General features: G+C 49.8%; 1 protein-coding gene across 2 annotated transcripts in view; it reads right to left on the reverse strand.

Annotated features, from left to right (window-relative positions):
- Positions 1-20,742, reverse strand: part of slc11a2 (solute carrier family 11 member 2) — a 67,067-nt gene that overhangs the window by 17,879 nt on the left and 28,446 nt on the right. For both annotated transcript variants that reach the window (XM_038786355.1, XM_038786354.1), the window contains exons 7-10: positions 16,534-16,604; positions 9,170-9,237; positions 6,136-6,291; positions 3,152-3,310 (exon numbers count right to left, since the gene is read on the reverse strand). In XM_038786355.1, coding sequence (XP_038642283.1) covers positions 3,152-3,310; positions 6,136-6,291; positions 9,170-9,237; positions 16,534-16,604 — 454 coding nt within the window. The remainder of the gene's footprint in view (positions 1-3,151; positions 3,311-6,135; positions 6,292-9,169; positions 9,238-16,533; positions 16,605-20,742) is intronic.

Consider the following 20,742-nt stretch of genomic DNA (forward strand, 5'->3'; position numbering starts at 1 on the left):
CACAGGATGTCATCTGTAACTTTGATAAGAGTGGTTTCAGTATCAGGGGAATAAACCTGATTGGAGGGATTCAAACATGGAGTTCGGGAAAGGTGGGTACGGATTTGGGAGGTGACAACATGTTCAAGCACTACGGAGAGGCAAGGAGGGTTGGAGATGGGACGGTAGTTTACAATGACAGGGGTGTGGGTGGGGGGGGCAGTTAAGTGTTGGTTTTTCTTTAGCAAAGCGGTGATGACGGCAGATATAAAGGAGACAACTTCTGCTATCAGTCAACACTGGAGGCAGGAGGGGACGTTGGGTGGGCCTGCAGTGAATGAGAATAGGGTCAAAGGAACAGAACCATAGAATTCCTACAGTGCTGGAGGCCTTTCGGCCCAACGAGTCTGCACCGGCCCTCTAGCTAAACCCACTCCCCCACCCAATCCCTGTAACCCCACCTAACCTGTACATCTTTGGACACTAAGGGACAATTTAGCATGGCCAATCCACCTAAACTGCACATCTTTGGACGCTAAGGGACAATTTAACACGGCCAATCCACCTAACGTGTACATCTTTGGACACTAAGGGACAATTTAACATGGCCAATCCACCTAACCTGCACATCTTTGGACACTAAGGGACAATTTATCATGGCCAATCCACCTAACCTACACATCTTTGAACAGAAGATTGGTTTAATCAAAAAGTTGAGTTTGGGGAAGGCATGAGGGAGATAGGAGAGAACCTAGTGACAGATACGGGTTCAAGGCCCGGGCAGAGGATAGTACTAAAGGAGGTTTGGCCAGACAGGCCAGAGTCTGGTGGTCGAACCAACTCAATCATTGTGACAAAGAATCCGTGAGCTCCTGAAAGTTGTCATTTGAGGTGAAGGGGGAGGAGACACAGAAGAGGAGTTTTAGAAGACGTTTTGCAGTAGAGAAAAGCTGGGGAATGTCTTTATATTCCAGGATGGTCCTGGAATTATGAGCAGGGCCCGACAGCATTTTATGTCGCCCAGTCAGACTTTGCTGTGAATGGCTGGACCACATATCCTTTCAAGTTTGCACCTCTTAGACTCAAGGGAGTGGAAACGAGGACTGGACAAGGGGCAATGGACAGGATGAGGTGTAATGGTTTTCTGGGGGACTAGGACGTCCAAGGTGGAGGTAAAGATGTGGCTGAGTAAATTAGTAGCTGCAGAAATGCTGTGGTGAACGGAGAGCCAAAGGCCTAGACAGTTGGAATTTTGAGAGTGCAGCTGTAAGTGAATTGGAAGATAGTTTAGTCCATGAGTGAACACAGGAGGTGATTGGGGTTGGGACATGGAAGGAGGGGTGGGGACAGTGATCAAAAGAAGTGATCAGAAATAAAAAGGAAAAGCTGCCAGGATTCCTTCTCACGATACAGTGACCAAATACACCCCAGTTCAAATTCAGGTCATAAACCCAGCAGAGAGTGAATTTGGTACCCCCTTGGCTCAATACAACATCTGCGTCGCAATTATTAACTGAACCATCAGGGGGAGCCCAAACATTTTTCTTCTTGATTGACAATAAGGTGAACACTCATCAAAACAAATGAACAAAGGCTTTATTGTCCAATACATTCCTCATTAGCAGAAAGCGGCCAACTGGGAAGCAAATGTGGTTAATAGCATTTCTGACCCATAAAAACAAAATCCATAATAGACTCTTCTTAGGCCTCCCAATACTAATTTGCACAGTATATGCAAGTGAGCTCATATATTTTGACGAAAAGCAGAATGGTTTTTAATGGTTCATGCTGTACTCAGTGACTGAACGGTGGGAGATGTTTCTGTACAGAACATGTCATGTACACAGAGCAACTTCCACTAAAAAACAGCCCTGTCAGATGTCTTAAAACTTGTACTGAACAACACAGACACGAATGTCCATGCAAATAGGGTCACCAGGCACTGCAACCTGGAGAGAACAGGAACCAAACCAACTGGTTCTCAGCTGGTTCATTTTGCCTTCGAAAGAGTAGGGGGGGGGGGGGGGGGGGGGGGGGGGTGCCAAGGTCAAAACAGCCGGAGGTCTGGCAGCCTGCTCCTGTGATGGCACAGGAAGAGGTAACGTTACACTTGTACAAGACTCCAGTTAGATTCAGGGCGCCCCATTGAAGGACGAGACTGCACGGGTTATTAAAGGCTGTGGAGAGTGAGGGGAAGAGTGGGGTTAGACTGGGTGGGGTATTAAAGGGTGTGGGGAGTGAGGGGAAGAGTGGGGTTAGACTGGGTGGGATATTAAAGGGTGTGGAGAGTGAGGGGGAAAGTGGGGTTAGACTAGGTGGGATATTAAAGGGTGCAGAGAGTGAGGGGGAGAGTGGGATTAGACTGGGTGGAATATTAAAGGGTGCGGGGAGTGAGGGGGAGAGTGGGATTAGACTGGGTAGGATATTAAAGGCTGTGGGGAGTGAGGGGGAAAGTGGGATTAGACTGGATGGGATATTAAAGGGTGTGGGGAGTGAGGGGGTGAGTGGAATTAGACTGGGTGGGATATTAAAGGTTGTGGGGAGTGAGGGGGGGTGTGGGGAGTGAGGGGAAGAGTGGGATTAGACTGGGTGGGATATTAAAGGGTGTGGGGAGTGAGAGGGAGAGTGAGATTAGACTGGGTGGGATATTAAAGGGTGGGGGAGAGTGGGATTAGACTAGGTGGGATATTAAAGGGTGTGGGGAGTGAGGGGGAATGTGGGATTAGACTGGGTGGGATATTAAAGGGTGGGGGAGAGTGGGATTAGACTGGGTGGGATATTAAAGGGTGTGGGGAGTGAGGGGGAGAGTGGGATTAGACTGGGTGGAATATTAAAGGGTGTGGGGAGTGAGGGGGAGAGTGGGATTAGACTGGGTGGAATATTAAAGGGTGTGGGGAGTGAGGGGGAGAGTGGGATTTGACTGGGTGGGATATTAAAGGGTGCGGGAAGTGAGGGGGAGAGTGGGATTAGACTGGGTGGGATATTAAAGGGTGCGGGGAGTGAGTGGTCAGACTGGCTGTGTCCTTGTGAAAATCTTTAGCACAGATTAAATAGAATAACTGCTCTGTCTCCTTGCTGGAATGTTTGATGCCTGTGTGACGGAGCTGTGATTTTGGGAATGGCTACAGTAAAGGTCATTTTTCCGAGAGAATGCAATCATTTCCACACTCACCACTTGTTCGTTGGTCTTTTTATAAAAAGCTTCTGCAAACACAGAGACCACAAAGACGTTGATGAGGAAGGACACAAACAAAGCCAGGCAGGCTTCAATGAAGAAATACCGATTCGCCTCCTTCACTTCTTTCTTATTGGCTCGATTCACATCCCTGGACTGAGAAAGAGAAGACGTTAGCACGGGTATTTCAGAGATTGCAGCGAGTGGTTGAGAGAAAAGACTCCTGAAATTCCTTTTCAGTTCCGTCAGCAATCCAGCCTAACCTGTAAAGGCTCGGGAGGAAATCAAATGCTGCCTTGATGTCAATGGCAGTCACTCTAACCTCACCTCTGGAGTTATGGGGCGGTATTCTCCCCTACCCGGCAGGGCGGGGGGTCGCGGCGTACCGGAGTGGCGCCAAGCACTCCGGCATCAGGTCTCCGCACCTTTAGGGGCTAGGCCTGCGCCGGAGGGGTTGGCGCCCCGCCGGCCGGCACGAGCGGCCTTTGGCTCCCCGCCGGCCGCCGCGAACGGCCTTTGGCTCCCCGCCAGCTGCCGCGAACGGCCTTTCCGCCCCGCCGGCCGGCACGAACGGCCTTTGGCTCCCCGCCGGCCGCCGCGAACGGCCTTTCCGCCACACCAGCCGCCGCGAACGGCTGGCCGAAAGGCCTTTGCCGGCCTGCGTGAGGCCGCGCATGCGCCGTAGCGTCAGCAGCCGCTGACGTCATCCCGGCACATGCACGGTAGGGGGGTTCTCTTCCACCTCCACCGATGGAGGCCGTGGCAGAAAAAGAGTGCCCCCATGGCACTGGCCCGCCTGCCGATCAGTGGGTCCCGATCGCGGGCCAGGCCACCGTGGGGGCACCCCCCCAGGGTCCGATCGCCCCGCGCCCCCCCCCAGGATCCCGGGGGCCGCTCGCTACGCCTGCTCCCGCCGCCGCCACCAGAGGTGGTTTAAACCACGTCGGCGGGAGAGGCCTGACAGCGGCGGGACTTCTGCCCCTCGCGGGCTGGAGAATTGCCGCGGGGGGCCCGCCGATTCCCGGGTGGCGGAGAATTCCGGCCACGGTGGTTGCGGGATTTACAAAGGCCCTGGGCGATTCCCCGACCCTGCGGGGGGTCGGAGAATTCCGCCCCAGCTCTTTTGTCCATGTTTGAAGCATGTTTTTTTGGTGCCAACTGATGCTTGAAGAACCCCCGCCCTGAGATCATTTAATACAGGTTCAAAGTTCTAAAACTTACTGGAAAGTAAATTAATTTATTTCCTGTGGCCACCCAAAACTAATGCAATGGGGCAGCTCCATGGGACGTCAGAGTTCCCAACCAATCCAGCTTGTACACTTTCACATATCTGCTGCTCCCTACATTATATTACTTTCACAAGGGACAATCAATTTTAGATTTCTTGCAACACCTTACAGAAAATTGCAAACATATACCAGAAATAATCATATGTAATCTAATAATCTAATCTAATGTATAAATTGTGGCATTGCACCGGCAAAGGTAATGGATGCCTCAAACAAAACACTTCTTTCACTTTTATACTCTTGTATGTAGACTGGTGAACACACAATCAGGTGTGTGCAGTACGAGAGTCTAGGCTTGTGCAAGACTAAGCAAGTGCGTGTGCAAGTACCCACGCACAGGTAGCAAGCGAGACAGCACGTGCATACGAGTGCGAGCACATGCGAGCATGAACATGCCCCTGCAAGCAAGTGTGCGCATGTATGCGAGTGTGCATAGGACTGCAACACACCCGCTGCCGCCTGTACACGGCTGAACGCAGCGACCACTGCCAGTACGCGGGTGAACGCAGCGACCACTGCCAGTACGCGGGTGAACGCAGCGACCACTGCCAGTACGCGGGTGAACGCAGCGCCCACTGCCAGTACGCGGGTGAACGCAGCGACCACTGCCAGTACGCGGCTGAACGCAGCGACCACTGCCAGTACGCGGCTGAACGCAGCGACCACTGCCAGTACGCGGGTGAACGCAGCGACCACTGCCAGTACGCGGGTGAACGCAGCGACCACTGCCAGTACGCGGGTGAACGCAGCGACCACTGCCAGTACGCGGCTGAACGCAGCGACCACTGCCAGTACGCGGGTAAACGCAGCGACCACTGCCAGTACGCGGGTGAACGCAGCGACCACTGCCAGTACACGGGTGAACGCAGCGACCACTGCCAGTACGCGGGTGAACGCAGCGACCACTGCCAGTACGCGGGTGAACGCAGCGACCACTGCCAGTACGCGGGTGAACGCAGCGACCACTGCCAGTACGCGGGTGAACGCAGCGACCACTGCCAGTACGCTGGTGAGTAATGAAAAATGAAAATGGCTTATTGTCACGAGTAGGCTTCAATGAAGTTACTGTGAAAAGCCCCTAGTCGCCACATTCCGGCACCTGTCCGGGGAGGCTGGTACGGGAATCGAACCGTGCTGCTGGCCTGCCTTGGTCTGCTTTCAAAGCCAGCTATTTAGCCCAGTGTGCTAAACCAGCCCCTAGAGTACCCAATTCATTTTTTCCAATTAAGGGGTAATTTAGCGTGGCCAATCCACCTACCCTGCGCATCTTTGGGTTGTGGGGGTGAATCCCACGCAAACACAGGGAGAATGTGCAAATTCCACACACACAGTGACCCAGAGCCAGGATCGAACCTGGGACCTCGGCGCCGTGAGGCAGCAATGCTAACCACTGTGCCACCGTGCCGCCCTTGCGGGTGAGTATAGTGACCATTGCCTGGGTGAATGTACTGAATGTCCTCTGGCCATGTCAGTCATCACTTTGGCAGGAAATGGGCAAGGACACAGGGGAAGATGCCATGCCACCCCTTTCTCCGCTTTACTAACAAGTTAGTGGAAGCAGGATGGGAAACATTTGCAAGTATCGGGCAGTCATTTATCACCATGTAACAAGTCGGCTCTACTTCAAATTATCTGGAATATGGAAAAGGGAAATTTGAAGAGATCCAAATATAAGAATACACACAATCTCACCTTGACCAAGGCAGAGTGGAGGTAGATATTGTGGGGCATGATCACAGCTCCAACAATTCCAACTGCCTGCTCCAACTGACGGGTTCCACAGCCTTCACAGTAGGGAACAAACATCCCCTTCAACAACTGTCCCTGATTTGGCTTCACGGTTACATACTGTGGGTCAGAGAAACACAATTTAGTAATGAAGAAACCAAACCACTGTACCCTGAAAGAATGGTTACCTACCGATCTTCATTTCAAATGACATGCATCCTGAAGACACAATAAAAGTTATTAACCTGGGCATTAATTGTAATGGTGGGTGGGGGTTATGTGATGTGAGTGTGGGAGTGGCTGCGTTTTCTCAAGCTTTCACTCTGCTCATCTTTTAATCCTTTATTTTATCCTAATGCATATTCCACAATTATTCTATTTTTGGGATAAATGTCTTGTACCTTGATCCTGGATAATCTTGGTCAGAGTTAGGTGACAAAGGACTGCGGTCAATCCGAGAGAATCCTTGTTTGATTGAGGTGGTCGGAGGTGGCTGGGATGGGGCCCAGCTTGCAGTGACAGTGTTGCAGGTGAGTGGGATGGTGTTATTATCCTGCAGTCCATCAATAATCCTGGACTTTATTCCCTTGTGATTTAATGTTGTTGTTGTTTTTACTCCTGACAAGGGTGTGCAAAGTTTGAGCACGAGGGGGAGGCTCATTTGTTATCCTGATTTAGCCAACAGCATACTGAATTGGGAAAGTAATATGTGGTTTGTGCACAGCTTTATCCTTTTTTAAAAAGTTTTATGTGCTGTAATCATTGCATCCGTGAGAAAGTGCGTTTTTAGATGTCCCTTATCTCATTTATAGTGGAGCCACGGCAGGATGATGGGTGGAGGGTTGGTGCGGTTGTGGGTGGCAGGGTTAGATTGAGGATAGCCCCCTAGTTAGAGCTAATTATATCTGGTTTTCATTTTGCATTTTTTTTTTTTTGTCTTTGCTGCGTTGAATTTTGAAAATCCATGCTTATCTCCTTCGAAGGTCCAGGCAGATCTGTATCCTGGAGAGGACTGGGTTCCTTCCGATTCTTTTTTGGCATTTTTAGGGTTATTGGAATGGTGGTTGAGGTGGGGGGGGGGATATGCCTGGGTGTGGTCAGTTTATCCCTGTTCGGTTTGAAGTGACAGTTTGTATGCAATGCCTCTGCGTTGTCGGATTCCTTCCTCGGTTTGGGGGTAGGCTTCACGGAGGAGTTAGGCTCCCTCCTGTGGGCGGTCTTACATAGCGGTTTCCTGAGTGTCTGCCTCGTTGTAGGTGGGTCTTCCATGGAGAGGAAATGTTTTTGGCTCGGTTGAGGCAGCCCTGCTCTGAACCCCTTCTTGCAGGCATACAGTGCATGTGTCTAATGCCCTTGGGTTTATCTGGGCGTTCCGCCCTACGGGTTATTTTGTTCTCATCACATGGGTGAGCAGCCTTGGGTACGGTTAGAGAAGTGCAGGGGCCGGCTGGGTGCTGGGTGTCGTGGGGGTATTGACACCTTTGTCTCAGAGTTTAAAACATCCTTCCAGAACTGGGGCTCTCGTGTATTTTCTTTGTACTTTTTGATTTTTGTTATGGTGGGGTTCAAGAACCAGTGATTGGCTCCTACAGGAGTACAGACGCTTCTGGTATCTGAAGGGAGGGTGTTACAGCGTGGTATTGGTGCCTCTGGTGCTGTTGGAAGTTGAGGGAGATGTGTTCAGGTGTGCTCCCCAAAAATGGCGCGAAAAATCTATCGTGATGTCTTGCGGCCGTTGCGAGCAATTGCAGCATGGGTACCATTTTACAATGTTTGCATGGCTTTATCCGTCTCCCCTTGTTCTCTGGCGGTACGTATAGGGGCATCAAGTTAAGCCTAATGATTGCACAGAGTCAATTCTATTGCTGTTCTCCTGTTCCCCGTTGTGGGCTTCTTGCGTGTGCTGAGCTGGACCATTCCTGTGATTTTTGTTGGGTTATTTGTTAAAATTAAAAACCAATAAAAATACTTTAAAAAAAAACTGTAATGGCTTTGAAGATGGGCCGTGTTGTTCCTACTCCCATGTCATAGAAACCTAGGGAACCTGTGCAACTGCATCAGTTCATTTCGACTTGGAAGTTAAACTGACAGATGGGTGGGACTGTGATATGGTGATGCAGATAATGAAAGAAATGAAGACAAATCTACACAGTACATAATCATTCCTCTTCAGTACACACTGTAGGACCTCATCAAGGGAGCACAACATAGCAGGGATAGGCCCTGTGAAGGAGCCAGAGTGTTATCTTAAGAGAGAGTTGAAAATTACGCTCTGTAAATGTATCAGTTAAATGGAACATGGCAACATAGGGAGACAGAGAGCGTGAGAGGAGAGAAAGAGAGGGAGATCCAGATTTCCATTAACCTATGTCTGAACAACTGCTTCACCCCATGAAGGACCTCGGTCTAATTAAAAAATTTAGTCTCCTTTTGTACTCTTCCCCCCCCCCCCCCCCCCCCCCCCCCCATACACAGCATCGGAGGAAATAGCTTGTCATTAATAACTCCTGTAATCATCATGGTACATCTCAATTAGATCGCCTCAATCTTCAAGCCTAGACTATGCAGCCAGTCTTCAATCCTCCACCAAACGTGGGTTTAAAAGCCTGTGGCAGCCAGGATACATCAAAGCTGCAGTACTGCACAGAACTCCCATGATAGTGCTAAGTACAGCCATATAATTCGGCATTACACCACAACCCCCTGGAGATCAAGGCATGGGATTAGTGCTCAACAAGGAGCAGACATCCAGCATGACGGGGGCCATGATCCATTTGAACCCATGCTTTGTGGCCCGTGTGTTCTCCTGGTGCACAAATCCTGCCTGGTGATGCTGAAGGCATGGTATCTGAACTCAACAAGACCATCCACGTGTTTAGAATCAGTTTGGGATTATCAGCCTGCATTGTAGATTCTGCTAATGAGCGATAGAGAAGATGGTACATCTCGCTCTCTCTCTCTTGCTCTCTAAGAAACTTGACAATTAATTTACTCTTACCTCATATCCAAACGTAATTGCCATAACTGTAATGAGGAAACCAAAGAAAGCTTCCAACTTTCTCAAACCTGAAGGAAGCAGAGGGTTCCTGTTAGAAAGACTTGTATTTATAAAGCACCTCATCACATCCCAAACATCTCAAAATATTTCCCAGGAAATTACATTAAAATGTGGTTAAGATGCAGATCATTTTAAGAAGACTTATAACACCAAGTTAAAGTCCAACACGTTTGTTTCGAATCACTAGCTTTCGGAGCACAGCTCCTTCCTCAGGTGAATGACTTTAACCTGGTGTTGTGAGACTCTTTACTGTGCCCACCCCAGTCCAACGGTGGCATCTCCACATCATGATCATTCTGAGTTCAGGGTCCCACAAACAACAATGTCTAGTTTAACAATACTTTTGTGAGATTTTTGGTCGAGGGAAGAATGTTGGCCAGGACATCAGGGGAACTCCCTACACTCCAACTAATAATAACGTGGGACCTGGAATTAAATCTGTTCCAGTGCTTTAGTTTGAAGTCACTCCCAAGGGCAAGCACCTCTTGAGAAGATACTGCCCTGGTGTTAGCCAAGATTATCTGCTCAAGTGGGGCCTATGACCTCCGGATTTAGACCTTGATCAATTCAACAATACTGTGGAAGACATTGGCTATTACTGAGTTGTAAGTAAAGTAGCCGTATTCCCAGATGACCATAGGCTGCTTTCCCCTTTGAGGGGGAGAGCTGACTGGTGGTGGTTTAACCTGAGGGTCACCACATCTCAGGCGAGGGGCAAGGGTTGAGAAGACATGGATAACCTCAGCCGGTACGGGGAATTGAACCCACGCTGTTGGCATCACTTTGCATCACAAACCAGTTGTCCATCCAACTGAGCTAAACCATGCACGCAATCATAGCATGCTGAGGTTTGGTAGGTGCAATTTTGATGGGCAAAATGAGACAGCATGGGTCAGAAGGAGGACCCAGGTCCAATGCAGAATTGCACAACTTTTAGCAATGTTCCTCCCTTGGAGCTCAGGTACAAAATAGGTGCATATGCATGTCTGCTCAATCAAACTGACTTGCTCCGGCCAACATCATCCTTACTGAAAGGCTGCTGGTGTGAAGTGAGCAGTCCAGTCTCCCCACCCCCGCCACACACACAATGACTATCTGCTTCTGCGTTGAACATGCAGTGCTTTAATCGTTTGTGTATTTCTTTGCTAAAGCAGCCAGTTTCTTGGCCAGACTGCACCTTTTGCGATTGCTGTGGCGTTACAAGCTGCAGAATTTTTCTTTTTAAAAAAAATCTTTTTATTGGCATTTCTCATATTTATGAACAGTTGTATATATACATCACATTCTTCTTGCCCGCGCTAATTTCCTTTATTATACAGAGAGGTTTATTTTGTCCTTTGTTTAACTGATCCTATATACATTTTTCTGCTCTCTGGATCGGTCTATAGTTCCTCCCCCTTGCCCGTGCAAGCTGCAGAATTGACAGGATGGAAATCCTTTTGGGACCCGGGAATCGGTAAAGAGGTGACACCACCGGCGTTCGTGTTCTCTGTCGCCGATACCCAAGATGCCATATTTTCCAAGTTGTGCCACTCCTACCTGGTCTGTCAGACATGCGACTGCTGCCTCACTTTGTGCAGGAGAGATGGCTGAGCTTAGTTGTCCACGGCAGGTTGAAGAACAGACCAGCTTGAAGGATTAGGACAGCTTTCCCGGTGGCTCTGTAGGTCACTATGGCATCAAGCGACAGGGTCCTTCCAAAATACTGCAGCAGAGATCTGCCAGACAAGTTTGTTCGTATGTAAAGCAAGTGGCTGACGCCATGATTGCAAGGGGTGGGGGGAGCGCAATACTTGCAGGGGCCTGGATGAGACGACCCTGACAGGAAACCTTAATTGCCCCTTCTCCTGCCAGCTGGATAACAAGAAAGCTACACGGACGCAATATGTTCGGTGTTTCTTCAGAGAGAGAAGTGCAGTGTCGCCGCCAACCATCTTGCTTATCAAATCTGATAGGAATAGCCTCTGGCAGGAACAGCAGGATCTGACTCGGGTCTTTGGAATTCCAACCAGCACAAATACAGGAGGAATCGGTTAATGCACAAAGTAGCATGGAGGCCAGCTGGATGGAGTCCTGCGAGACACAGCGTTGAACTTCAGAATTGGAGGGAAATTGGGCACATGGAGGGGAAGGGTGCTGTTCTGGTCTTTGTGGTCTGAGAGAGGGAGCAAGAGGTAGCAAACCTGGGAACTGAAGTCCAGAGGCTTTAGTTATGTAAGCATGAAGGTGATTAGTTGGTGAGTTTTCAGGTTTTCTTTTCTGTTATGCTGGGGCAGAAGTTTAAAGCAGGTCCAGGGAGATATTAGTATTAAAGTTATAACTTAACAAGTTAAACTACTTAATATAACTATGAATAATCATTGCATGGGTATATCTAAACTTGAAACCAAGTTGGTTAAATAGGTAGGTGATGTGTTGCAGCTGTAGCATGTGGGTGCTGGTGAGGGCCACAGCAACCACACCTGTTCCAGTGGTGGTGCAGTAAGTGTCAGCAACTCAAGGATCTTTTGCTCAGAGTTGATGAGCTGGAGTTTGAGCTTTGGACACTGCAATCCATCAGGAAGGGGGTAAGTAAGCAGGACACTGTTTCAGGAATAATTCTGGCAACTCCTTAAATTTGGTAAACCAAATTTAGTCCCTGGTCAGAGACAGGAGGGAGAGACTACGAGTGAAGCAGATGTGGCGATCCAGATGCACTGCAGGGGCCTCCAACAGATTCAAGATCCTTGCTGCTTCACAGCTCCAGGGACCCGGGTTCGATTCCGGCCTTGGGTCACTGTCTGTGCGGAGTCTGCACGTTCTCCCCGTGTCTGCGTGGGTTACCTCCGGGTGCTCCGGTTTCCTCCCACAGTCCAACAATGTGCAGGTTAGGTGGATTGGCTGTGATAAATTGTCCCTTAGTGTCCAACGGTCAGATGGGGTTACTGGGTTACAGGATGGAGGTGTGGGCTTAAGTAGGGTGCTCTTTCAAGGACCGATATACACTCAATGGGCCGAATGGCCTCCTTCTGCACTGTAAATTCTATGATGAGTGCAGGGACGATGAGAAAACTGATCACAGCACCATGATATAGGGGCCAAGTGGGGGGAATAAAGGAAGAAAGTAGCAGTATGGGGATATATGTGGTTCTCTGCAGCCGAGAATGCGAGTCCTGAAGTGTTTCCTGCCTGGTGCCAGGGTAAAAGCCATCTCCTCGGAGATGGAGAGGAACTTGGAGCGGAATAGAAAGGATCCAATTGTTGTGGTTCACGTGGGCACCAACGACATAGTTAAGATTATGAAAGAGGTTGTGATGAAGGAGCACGAGCAGCTAGGGACTAAATTAAAAAGCAGATTACTACCTGAGCCACGAATAAATTGGCAGAGTGGAAATAGGATCAGAGAGTTGAATGCAAAGATTGGTGTGGGAGAAATGGAAGGGCTTTAAACTTAGTGGGGGAGGGTTCAAGTGAGGGGAGATTCAGGTTTAACAAAGTAAGGACAGGGCAATAGAGCAGGGTGGCAACAAGGGCAATGATAACCAGAATGTCACAGGAATGGACAGAACATACCAACGGAAGGGTGCGCTCGCAAATAGGGTCAGGGTTGGGAAAAATGGTAAAATTACAGAATTAATGGCCATTTATCTGCCGCATTCAAATTTTTGTTGTTTTTTCTTAAAGGGGCAATTTACCGTAGTCAATCCACCTACCCTGCACATCTTTGTGTTGTGGGGGGTGAGACCCACGCAGACACGGGGAGAATGTGCAAACTTTACAGACAGTGACCCGGGGCTGGGACTGAACCCGGGTCCTTGGTGCCGTGAGGCTGCAGTGCTAACCACTGCGCCACCCTTATCTGCAGCATTCATAAAATAATGGATGAATTGATCACACAAATTGCAATAAAAGGAGTATGATATCATCATTACTGAGACATGGTTGCAAAGTGACCAGGGCTGGGACCTGAATATTCAAGGCTATTTGACGTTTTGGTAGAACAGGAAGGAAAAGGAGGGAGGAAAAGCTCAGTTGGTAGCGGAGGAGATCAATACAGTGGTGTGAAATTATCTTGGTTCAGAAGGTCAACATGTAAAGCAGTTTGCATGAAGATAAGAAATGGCAGGAAAGAAGTCACGGGCGGGAGTAGTCTCTCGGCCCCCAAACAGTAACTTCATTGTGGAACAGAGTAGAAATCAAGAAATAATGGTGGTTTAATAGTACTGCAATACCATGGGAGATTTTAATCATCATGCAGATTGACAAAGCAAATTGCAAGTTAATTTTTTTCTCTCCCCTTGTGTAGAATAAATCTGTTCTTTTCCGCTTTTGCATGTTTGGGATTTCCCTGCGGGGCAGAGTATTCATAACTATTGTAGACACAGTTGTGTAACTGCTTATGGACAAATATGGTCAATTTAACAGACTAAGGAAGGGCAACGAGTGTCTGAACGTGAGGGGTTTCAAGGGTGGAAGTGTCAGGGGAGGGGGTGGGGAGGAAAGTGAGAGAGAGAGAGAGAGAGAGAGAGAGAGAGAGAGAGAGAGAGAAGATCCGGGTATACGTCACGAAGTCTTGCTGCAATTATGTTGGACATTGGTGAGATTGGACCCAGAATATTCTGTACAGTTATGGTCTCCTTACTGAAGGGAGAGATATACTTACATTGGAAGCAAGGTTGACTCGATCGGCCATCTTATACGGAAGGGGTGGACAAGTTGTGGCCCTGTCCCATTGGAGTTCAGAAGAATGAGAGGTGATCTTATTGAAATATAAAACTCTGAGGAGGCTCGACAGGGTGGATGATTCCCATTGTGGGGGAATCTAGTATTAGGGAGCACTGTTTCAGAATAAGGGGTCGCCCATATAAGGCAGAGAAAATTCTTCTCTCAGGTCGTTAAATCTTTGAAATCTCGGGCCGGCGGGGGGGGGGGGGGAACGGCAGACAGGAAATTGTGGGCGAGGTTACAATCAGATCAGCTGTGACCTTATTGAATGGCGGAGCAGGCTGGAGGGGCCGAATGGCCTGATCCTGCTCCGAATTCTTAAATTCTGATACCCTCACATTGCACGGGTTGCTGCAACACTGCAGCTATCCCACCTGCCCTTATCCTCTCTCTGGCTGCACACTGTCTTGTCCTGGAAACACACAATAATGAACAGGGTAGCAAATGCTAGAGAGCACCAACAAAGCCACGTACTCAGTCAACCTCGCTCCCTGTACAAAGGTATTGCAAAGCAACTTGCATGCTGTTTGTAATGACGGGATGCATAGAGATGAAATAGACATTCCAGCAGCACTTTTGCGCAATGAAAGAGTTTTGAGAACCGGGACTGAGCTTCTCTCTGTATTCTATGCAAGATTCAGGGGAACAGTCTCATTTCTTCCATGCTTTCCGCAGTATGTTTAAGAGTTTACAAAGCTACTGCCCTCAACAACAGCCTAGAGAACTGCTTAGTCTAGGTACTGGATTGCAGAGTACATCAAAGAGAGGTGACTTTGTTCCAAGTTTAATCAACACCTGTATTAACTTGGAGACACCCCATTAGGACGGCAGTTAGGTCTTGCGGTGCAGAGAGCCAGAAGATCCAGTTTAAGTCCCACTCCAGAACTCGATGGCCAAGGAAGGTGTTCATTACGCGGCCAGACAGATGGGGGAGTACCAACTTGTAAATCCACCTAACGCGCACCAGTAGCAGGTGGTAAGTGAGAGATTTTCCTGGTCAGAAATTTGATGGAAAGAAATTGGAGCCTCTACCATCATCGTCCATAGCTCAAAACTACAACATACATGTTAAAGTGCATGTTACAGGAACTCGGGATTGCTCGAGGGGCTGGTTGGTTCAATTGGCTGCGCCAACAGGACGGGGTTCGATCCTCACTCCAGCCGAGGTTGACTTAGGACCTGCCTCCATGCCCTGTCCATGGTGGTGATCACTGTTGGTTGGACCGGCGTTCAGGCAGAGGAGGATAGTCATGAATTGATCGCTATACAATTGACAAAGGTGAGTTTGAGCTCTCTGGCTTGGAGTGGGTACCAGAAACATTTCACGAACCAGGCTTACTAATCGCTGAATGCTTAATCAAGATATGAAGGGTTTCGGCAAATTGACAGGTCAACGTAGAACAAGGATGCCTTTCTCACATCTTGGTTGTCGAAGTTGCCAGAGGAAGCACTTCTATTATTCACCTGGAGGTTCTGAAGCATAAGGAATAGTTTGGACTCGTGTCTCATACAGCATTTTCCTGTAAATGAAGAGACCAACGAGCCCGTCGCACTTTCGCAGCTCAGTCCTGAAGTGTCCAAGCTGGAGTTGGCATCTATTGAGACAGATAAGATTCAACTGCATTTTCCAATCAAAATACCCAAAGTGCCTGCTTCAGCCGTCAGCACAATTGGGGCACGCATGACCATATTACATTGGGTCAGCCAGATGATGGGAGAGCCCATGACACTTCTGGTGAGTCTGCCTAAAATGCAATGTTACCGACAGAAAGAAAGTGTCACAAACTTTCTGAAATATCCCCAGCAGATGCTCCAAGTCTGTTCCTCACGATGTCATCCAGCATAACATGAATGAAGACATCCAAGTGCAGGGAACAAACACAGCTCATATCTCTTTTCAGAGAGCTTAGTTCAGTGACTCTCCCAACAATATCAGAGGGCTGGAGGCCAAATTCTGGATAAAGGCCAAGCTCCAGGCATATACTCACAGCGTTCCCAGCACCTGCATTACTGTCGTATCAGCCACCGACACTTTGTTCTCTCCCGCGAATTAATGGCGGAAACAGAGGGACTTTCCTTCGCCTGACAGCATTCTGCAATCTCAAAGTCACAGCTTGTCCAACATATTCCTCATGAGATCTCAGGACCATCTCTCCAGATTCCTGCAATGCCACTCTAGGTCTGGTCGTACAGGGTGCCAGCCATCCCTTGGCACCACCCACTCAGTGTACTGGAACTCAACAAGCAACTGCTCCCTTGTACACAACTGGTTCTGTCAATTTGATGGCATAAAATGTTGGCAGTGCGATCGTTTGTACGATCACCATAAAACTTCAGATCACCAGCCAGTTACACGTTTGACGGTTACATTATCGAAATTCAGGCTTCTCATCAACTAACCCATAAACTACAGCTAATTTCAATCACTCTCCCTACACTGACAGGCACATAGTCACTCCCCAGGATGCATGGGTTCAGTTAATCAGTTCCTGACACACCCATTTAAACATTTACGGTCACTGCCCTGCTGTGTCCAGGTCACCCTTGAACCCCACCCTGCTCTGTTACTCATTACCCTTCATGTAGCCCGCCAAACTTACCATATTTGTCCAAAAACAGGAACACAAACGTGTCTACAATAGTTATTAATACTCCGCCCCACAGGGGAATCCTAAACACACAAAAAGGGAAAAGAAGAGATTTATTCCACAACAGGAGAAAAGACTTGATACAGCAACACCGTTACATTATCTTGACAGAATTTCTCGCCTTCTTTGCCCGAATGTGCCCCAGCATTCCACACACAATTCCTCCAATAAGATGGAGCCTGTACGTGGGTTTGTGAACCGTGTTAGCAGGGATAAGCTTCGTGCTGTCTCATTCCACTTTCAATTATTTCATACTCTAAAAGGCAAACGCCTCTTTGTCCACATAGCGTGCACCCTTCTTTCCTTCCTCCAAAATCAATCAGCTTCTAAAACCCAATCTTGGGGGCACGGACCTACCAACTGACTGATCCCATCTCCTGTCTCACACTTTGCTGGTGCCATGCACTGTGGACTTGGGGACCCTTCACCTTGGTGTCTCAATCTTAAAAATATTTTTAACAGTCAGTCACTGAACTAGGGTAACTTAATATTAGATATATAGGAACCAAGGGTAAAGGTTGCATGGCGCAGTGGGTACTGTCTCTGCCTCGGCGAAGCTCTGGGTTCGGGTCGCACCCAAGGAAGGTGTGTTTATAACGCAGTCAAAGGTGAGGGGCTGCACTCCGTTTGGGAGACTAGGTCCCCATGCTGGCGTGAAAACGGTGGTGCTTTACGCCAGGAAAACTGGTGCAAAACGGCGACTGATTCTCTGCTCCGGGGGGTGCTAGCAACCAGGCAGCCTCAAGCTCCCAGCCCTAGCTGCTGACATGGCCCGGAGCATTGCCGGGTCCGCGGCTGTGCATGCACACGGCAGCGCCGCGCATCACGGCGGACAGAGCCCGCGGACCCAGACCGCAAAAATAGTACCCCCACCCTTTCGGCCGGCTCACGCGCCCTGGACCGTCCCCCCAGAGTGCCCCCAGCCCCGAATAAAGCACCCCCCCCCCCCCGACGAATGAGACCATGAGTGTCCTACGCCGTCGGGAACGCGGCCGCTCGGAGGTGGAGCATTCCGCCGCGGGCCTCAGGCAATGTCCTGACACCGTCGAGATGGCGTGCGTACGCCACTTTTCAGGGGCAGAGCATCACGAAAGCGGTGCTGCCCCCGATTCGGTTGTCATCAGGGATTCCCCACCCTGTCGCCAAACGCGATTTTGGCGTCGGGGATCGGAGAATCCAGCCCATGAAGTCTCAACTTGCAAATGCTTCCAATGCACTTCAATGGTAGGGGGTAAGAGCGGGATTGATTCCTGGTCACCCATGTACTGAAAAGAAGGTTGGAGCCTCTATCGTCACTATCCATAGGTCCAGATACAACATGCATATAGACTGACTCTGAGCAAACTGCAAGACTCCACCAGCAGAAACTAAATGGCAGCTGCCTGTCAAACGTGACCCCCACCCACCACATTGCACCAATTTTAAAATGACCTCATCTTTGTCACGATATTCACCGTTGGGACATTTCTATTATCTCTTCACGGATTAGGATTAGACAAGGTGGATGTGGAGAGTAACGGAGGTGGAGCCTCATAGGCAGCAAATGGCCTGTTTCTATACCATCCTGCCATTCTATAACAAAACCTAGCCTGGTGTTACCCCCGCAATCTGTTTAGAAGCCTGCACCATCCCACTCAAAGAACCCTAACTGCCAGAACTTCAAAAATGACATAAAATTGGTTTGAACACGATGTGGATCCAAATATAGGACGATACTCCGCAGACTGAAACACCGAGTAAAGGTGAAGCCGCACTTTTTAAAATCCAGACACCAAGTGAAGGCCCAAGTGCAGGAACAGCTGCCAGCACTCAGTCAAGAAAGCAAAGAACTTGCATTTGTATAGCGCCACATACTGCCTCTCGGAGTGTCCCAAAGGGCTTTACAGCCAACCAGGCACTTTCGAAGGGCAGTCACTTTTGTAATATAGGAAACGCAGCAGCCAATTTGCGCACAGCAAGACTCCACAAGCAGCTATGTGAACATGACCCAGATGGCCTGCTTTTTGGCAGTGTTGGCTGAGAGAGAAATGTTGGCCCACGCCACCAAGAGGTTTCTCTGCTCTTCTTCAAATAGCGACACTGGTAACTGCGTCCAGCTAAACAGGCAAACAGGATCTCAGTGCAGCCTTCCCTCAGTGCTGCAGTTTTAACCCTCGACTCTATGTAACACAAATGGCGACAATGCAACCACTGGACCAGGGACCACAGTGAAGGCACTTTTTCACAACTATGGATCTTCTACATAATCACATGGCAGGAGAAATCCAAATGGGTCACTGTGCTCTGCCTCAACATCACAACATTAGGGCAGCACGGTGGCACAGTGGTTAGCATTGCTGCCTCACGGCGCTGAGGTCCCAGGTTCGGATCCTGGCTCTGGGTCACTGTCCGTGTGGAGTTTGCACATTCTCCCCGTGTCTGCGTGGGTTTCGCCCCCACAACCCAAAAAGATGTGCAGGTTAGGTGAATTGGCCATGCTAAATTGCCCCTTAATTGGAAAAAATAATTGGGTAATCTAAATTTATATTAAAAAAAACATCACAACATTCACACCACACGAATGTCGCCTGGCTGATTACTGTAAAGTTAAAGAATACACAAGTGGACAATAGTACGGTTGGACATAGAGGCGGGAGCAGCCGGGTCGGCATGGGTCAGCTGACTTACGGAAGCGCAATGGGAGGGGGGGGGGGGGGGGGGGGGGGAAATCAGTGCTAAGCGGGTGCTTGGCATGGGGGGGTGGAAGGGGTGGTGCTTTGCTGACTGAAGGGGAGCCAACTGTTGGGGATAGATTGAGAGCTGGGTTGGGGGACCTCTGGCTGGAGCGAGCGGGGGGCGCGGGCACGTGGCTGGCCGAAAAAGGGAGATGGCTAGTCGGCGGCGGGGGGGGCGGGGGGGGGGGGGGGGGGGGGGGGGGGGTGTCAACCCCCTGTCCAGGCTGTTCACGTGGAATGTGAGGGGCCTGAACGGGCCGGTCAAGAGGGCCTGCGTGTTCTCGCATTTAAAGGGATTAAAGGCAGACGTGGCCATGCTTCAGGAGACGCACTTAAAGCTCGCTGACCAAACGAGGTTAAGGAGGGGATGGGTGGGCCAGGTGTTCCACTCGGGGCTAGACTCAAAGGGGTGGCAATTCTGGTTAGTAAACGGGTGGCATTCGAAGCAGGGAGTATTGTGGTGGACAAGGGGGATAGGTCCATAATGGTGAGTGGCAAGCTGCAGAGGGCCCGGGTGGTGTTAGTGAATGTCTATGCCCGAACTGGGATGACGTGGAATTCGTGAGGCACATGTTGGGTAAAAACCCGGACTTGGAGTCAAGTAACTTGATTATTGGGGGGGGGGGGGGGGGGGGGGGGGATTCTAACAGTCCTGGATCCGGCACTGAACCGGTCTAAGTCCAGGTCGGGAAAGAGACCGGCGGCGGCCTGGGCCCTGAGGGAGTTCATGGATCAGATGGGGGGGGGGGGGGGGGGGCCGTGGAGATTCACGCAGCCAAGGGCGAAGGAGTTCTCCTTTTTCTCCCACGTCCATAAAGTGTACTCGCGGATTGACTTCTTTGTGTTAAGCAGGGCGTTAATCCCGAAGGTGGAGGGGGTCGAGTATTCAGCCATTGCGGTCTCGGACAATGCCCCGCACTGGGTGGACCTGCGACTGGGGGGGCGGAGCGGGGGCAGCGCCCTCTCTGGAGACTGGATGTGGGGCTGCTGGCGGATGAAGAGGTGGGTGGGTGGATAAGGAGGAGCATTCAGAATTATGTGACAACGAATGACACAGGGGAGGTAACAGCAACAACGGTTTGGGAGGCTATGAAGGCGGTCATCAGGGGAGAGTTAATCTCTATTGGGTCCCACAGAGAGTTGGGGGAGAGGGCGGAGAGGCTGGTGGGAGAGATACTTAGGTTTAGACAGGAAGTATGCAGAGAACCCCGAGGGGAGGCTGTTAAAGGAGCGCCGGAGATTACAGGCGGAGTTTGATTTGCTGACCACGGGGAAGGCGGAGGCACAGTTGAGGAAAGTGAAAGGGGCAGTCTACGAGTATGGGGAGAAAGCAAGTAGGATGCTGGAGCACCTACTTCGCAGGAGAGAGGCGGCCAGGGAGATCAGGGGAGTGAGGGATAAGGAAGGTAACACGGTGTTGAGCCCAGAGAGGATCAATGAAATCTTC

This window comes from Scyliorhinus canicula, chromosome 28 (genome assembly GCF_902713615.1).
Source record: "Scyliorhinus canicula chromosome 28, sScyCan1.1, whole genome shotgun sequence".
NCBI lineage: Eukaryota > Metazoa > Chordata > Chondrichthyes > Carcharhiniformes > Scyliorhinidae > Scyliorhinus > Scyliorhinus canicula.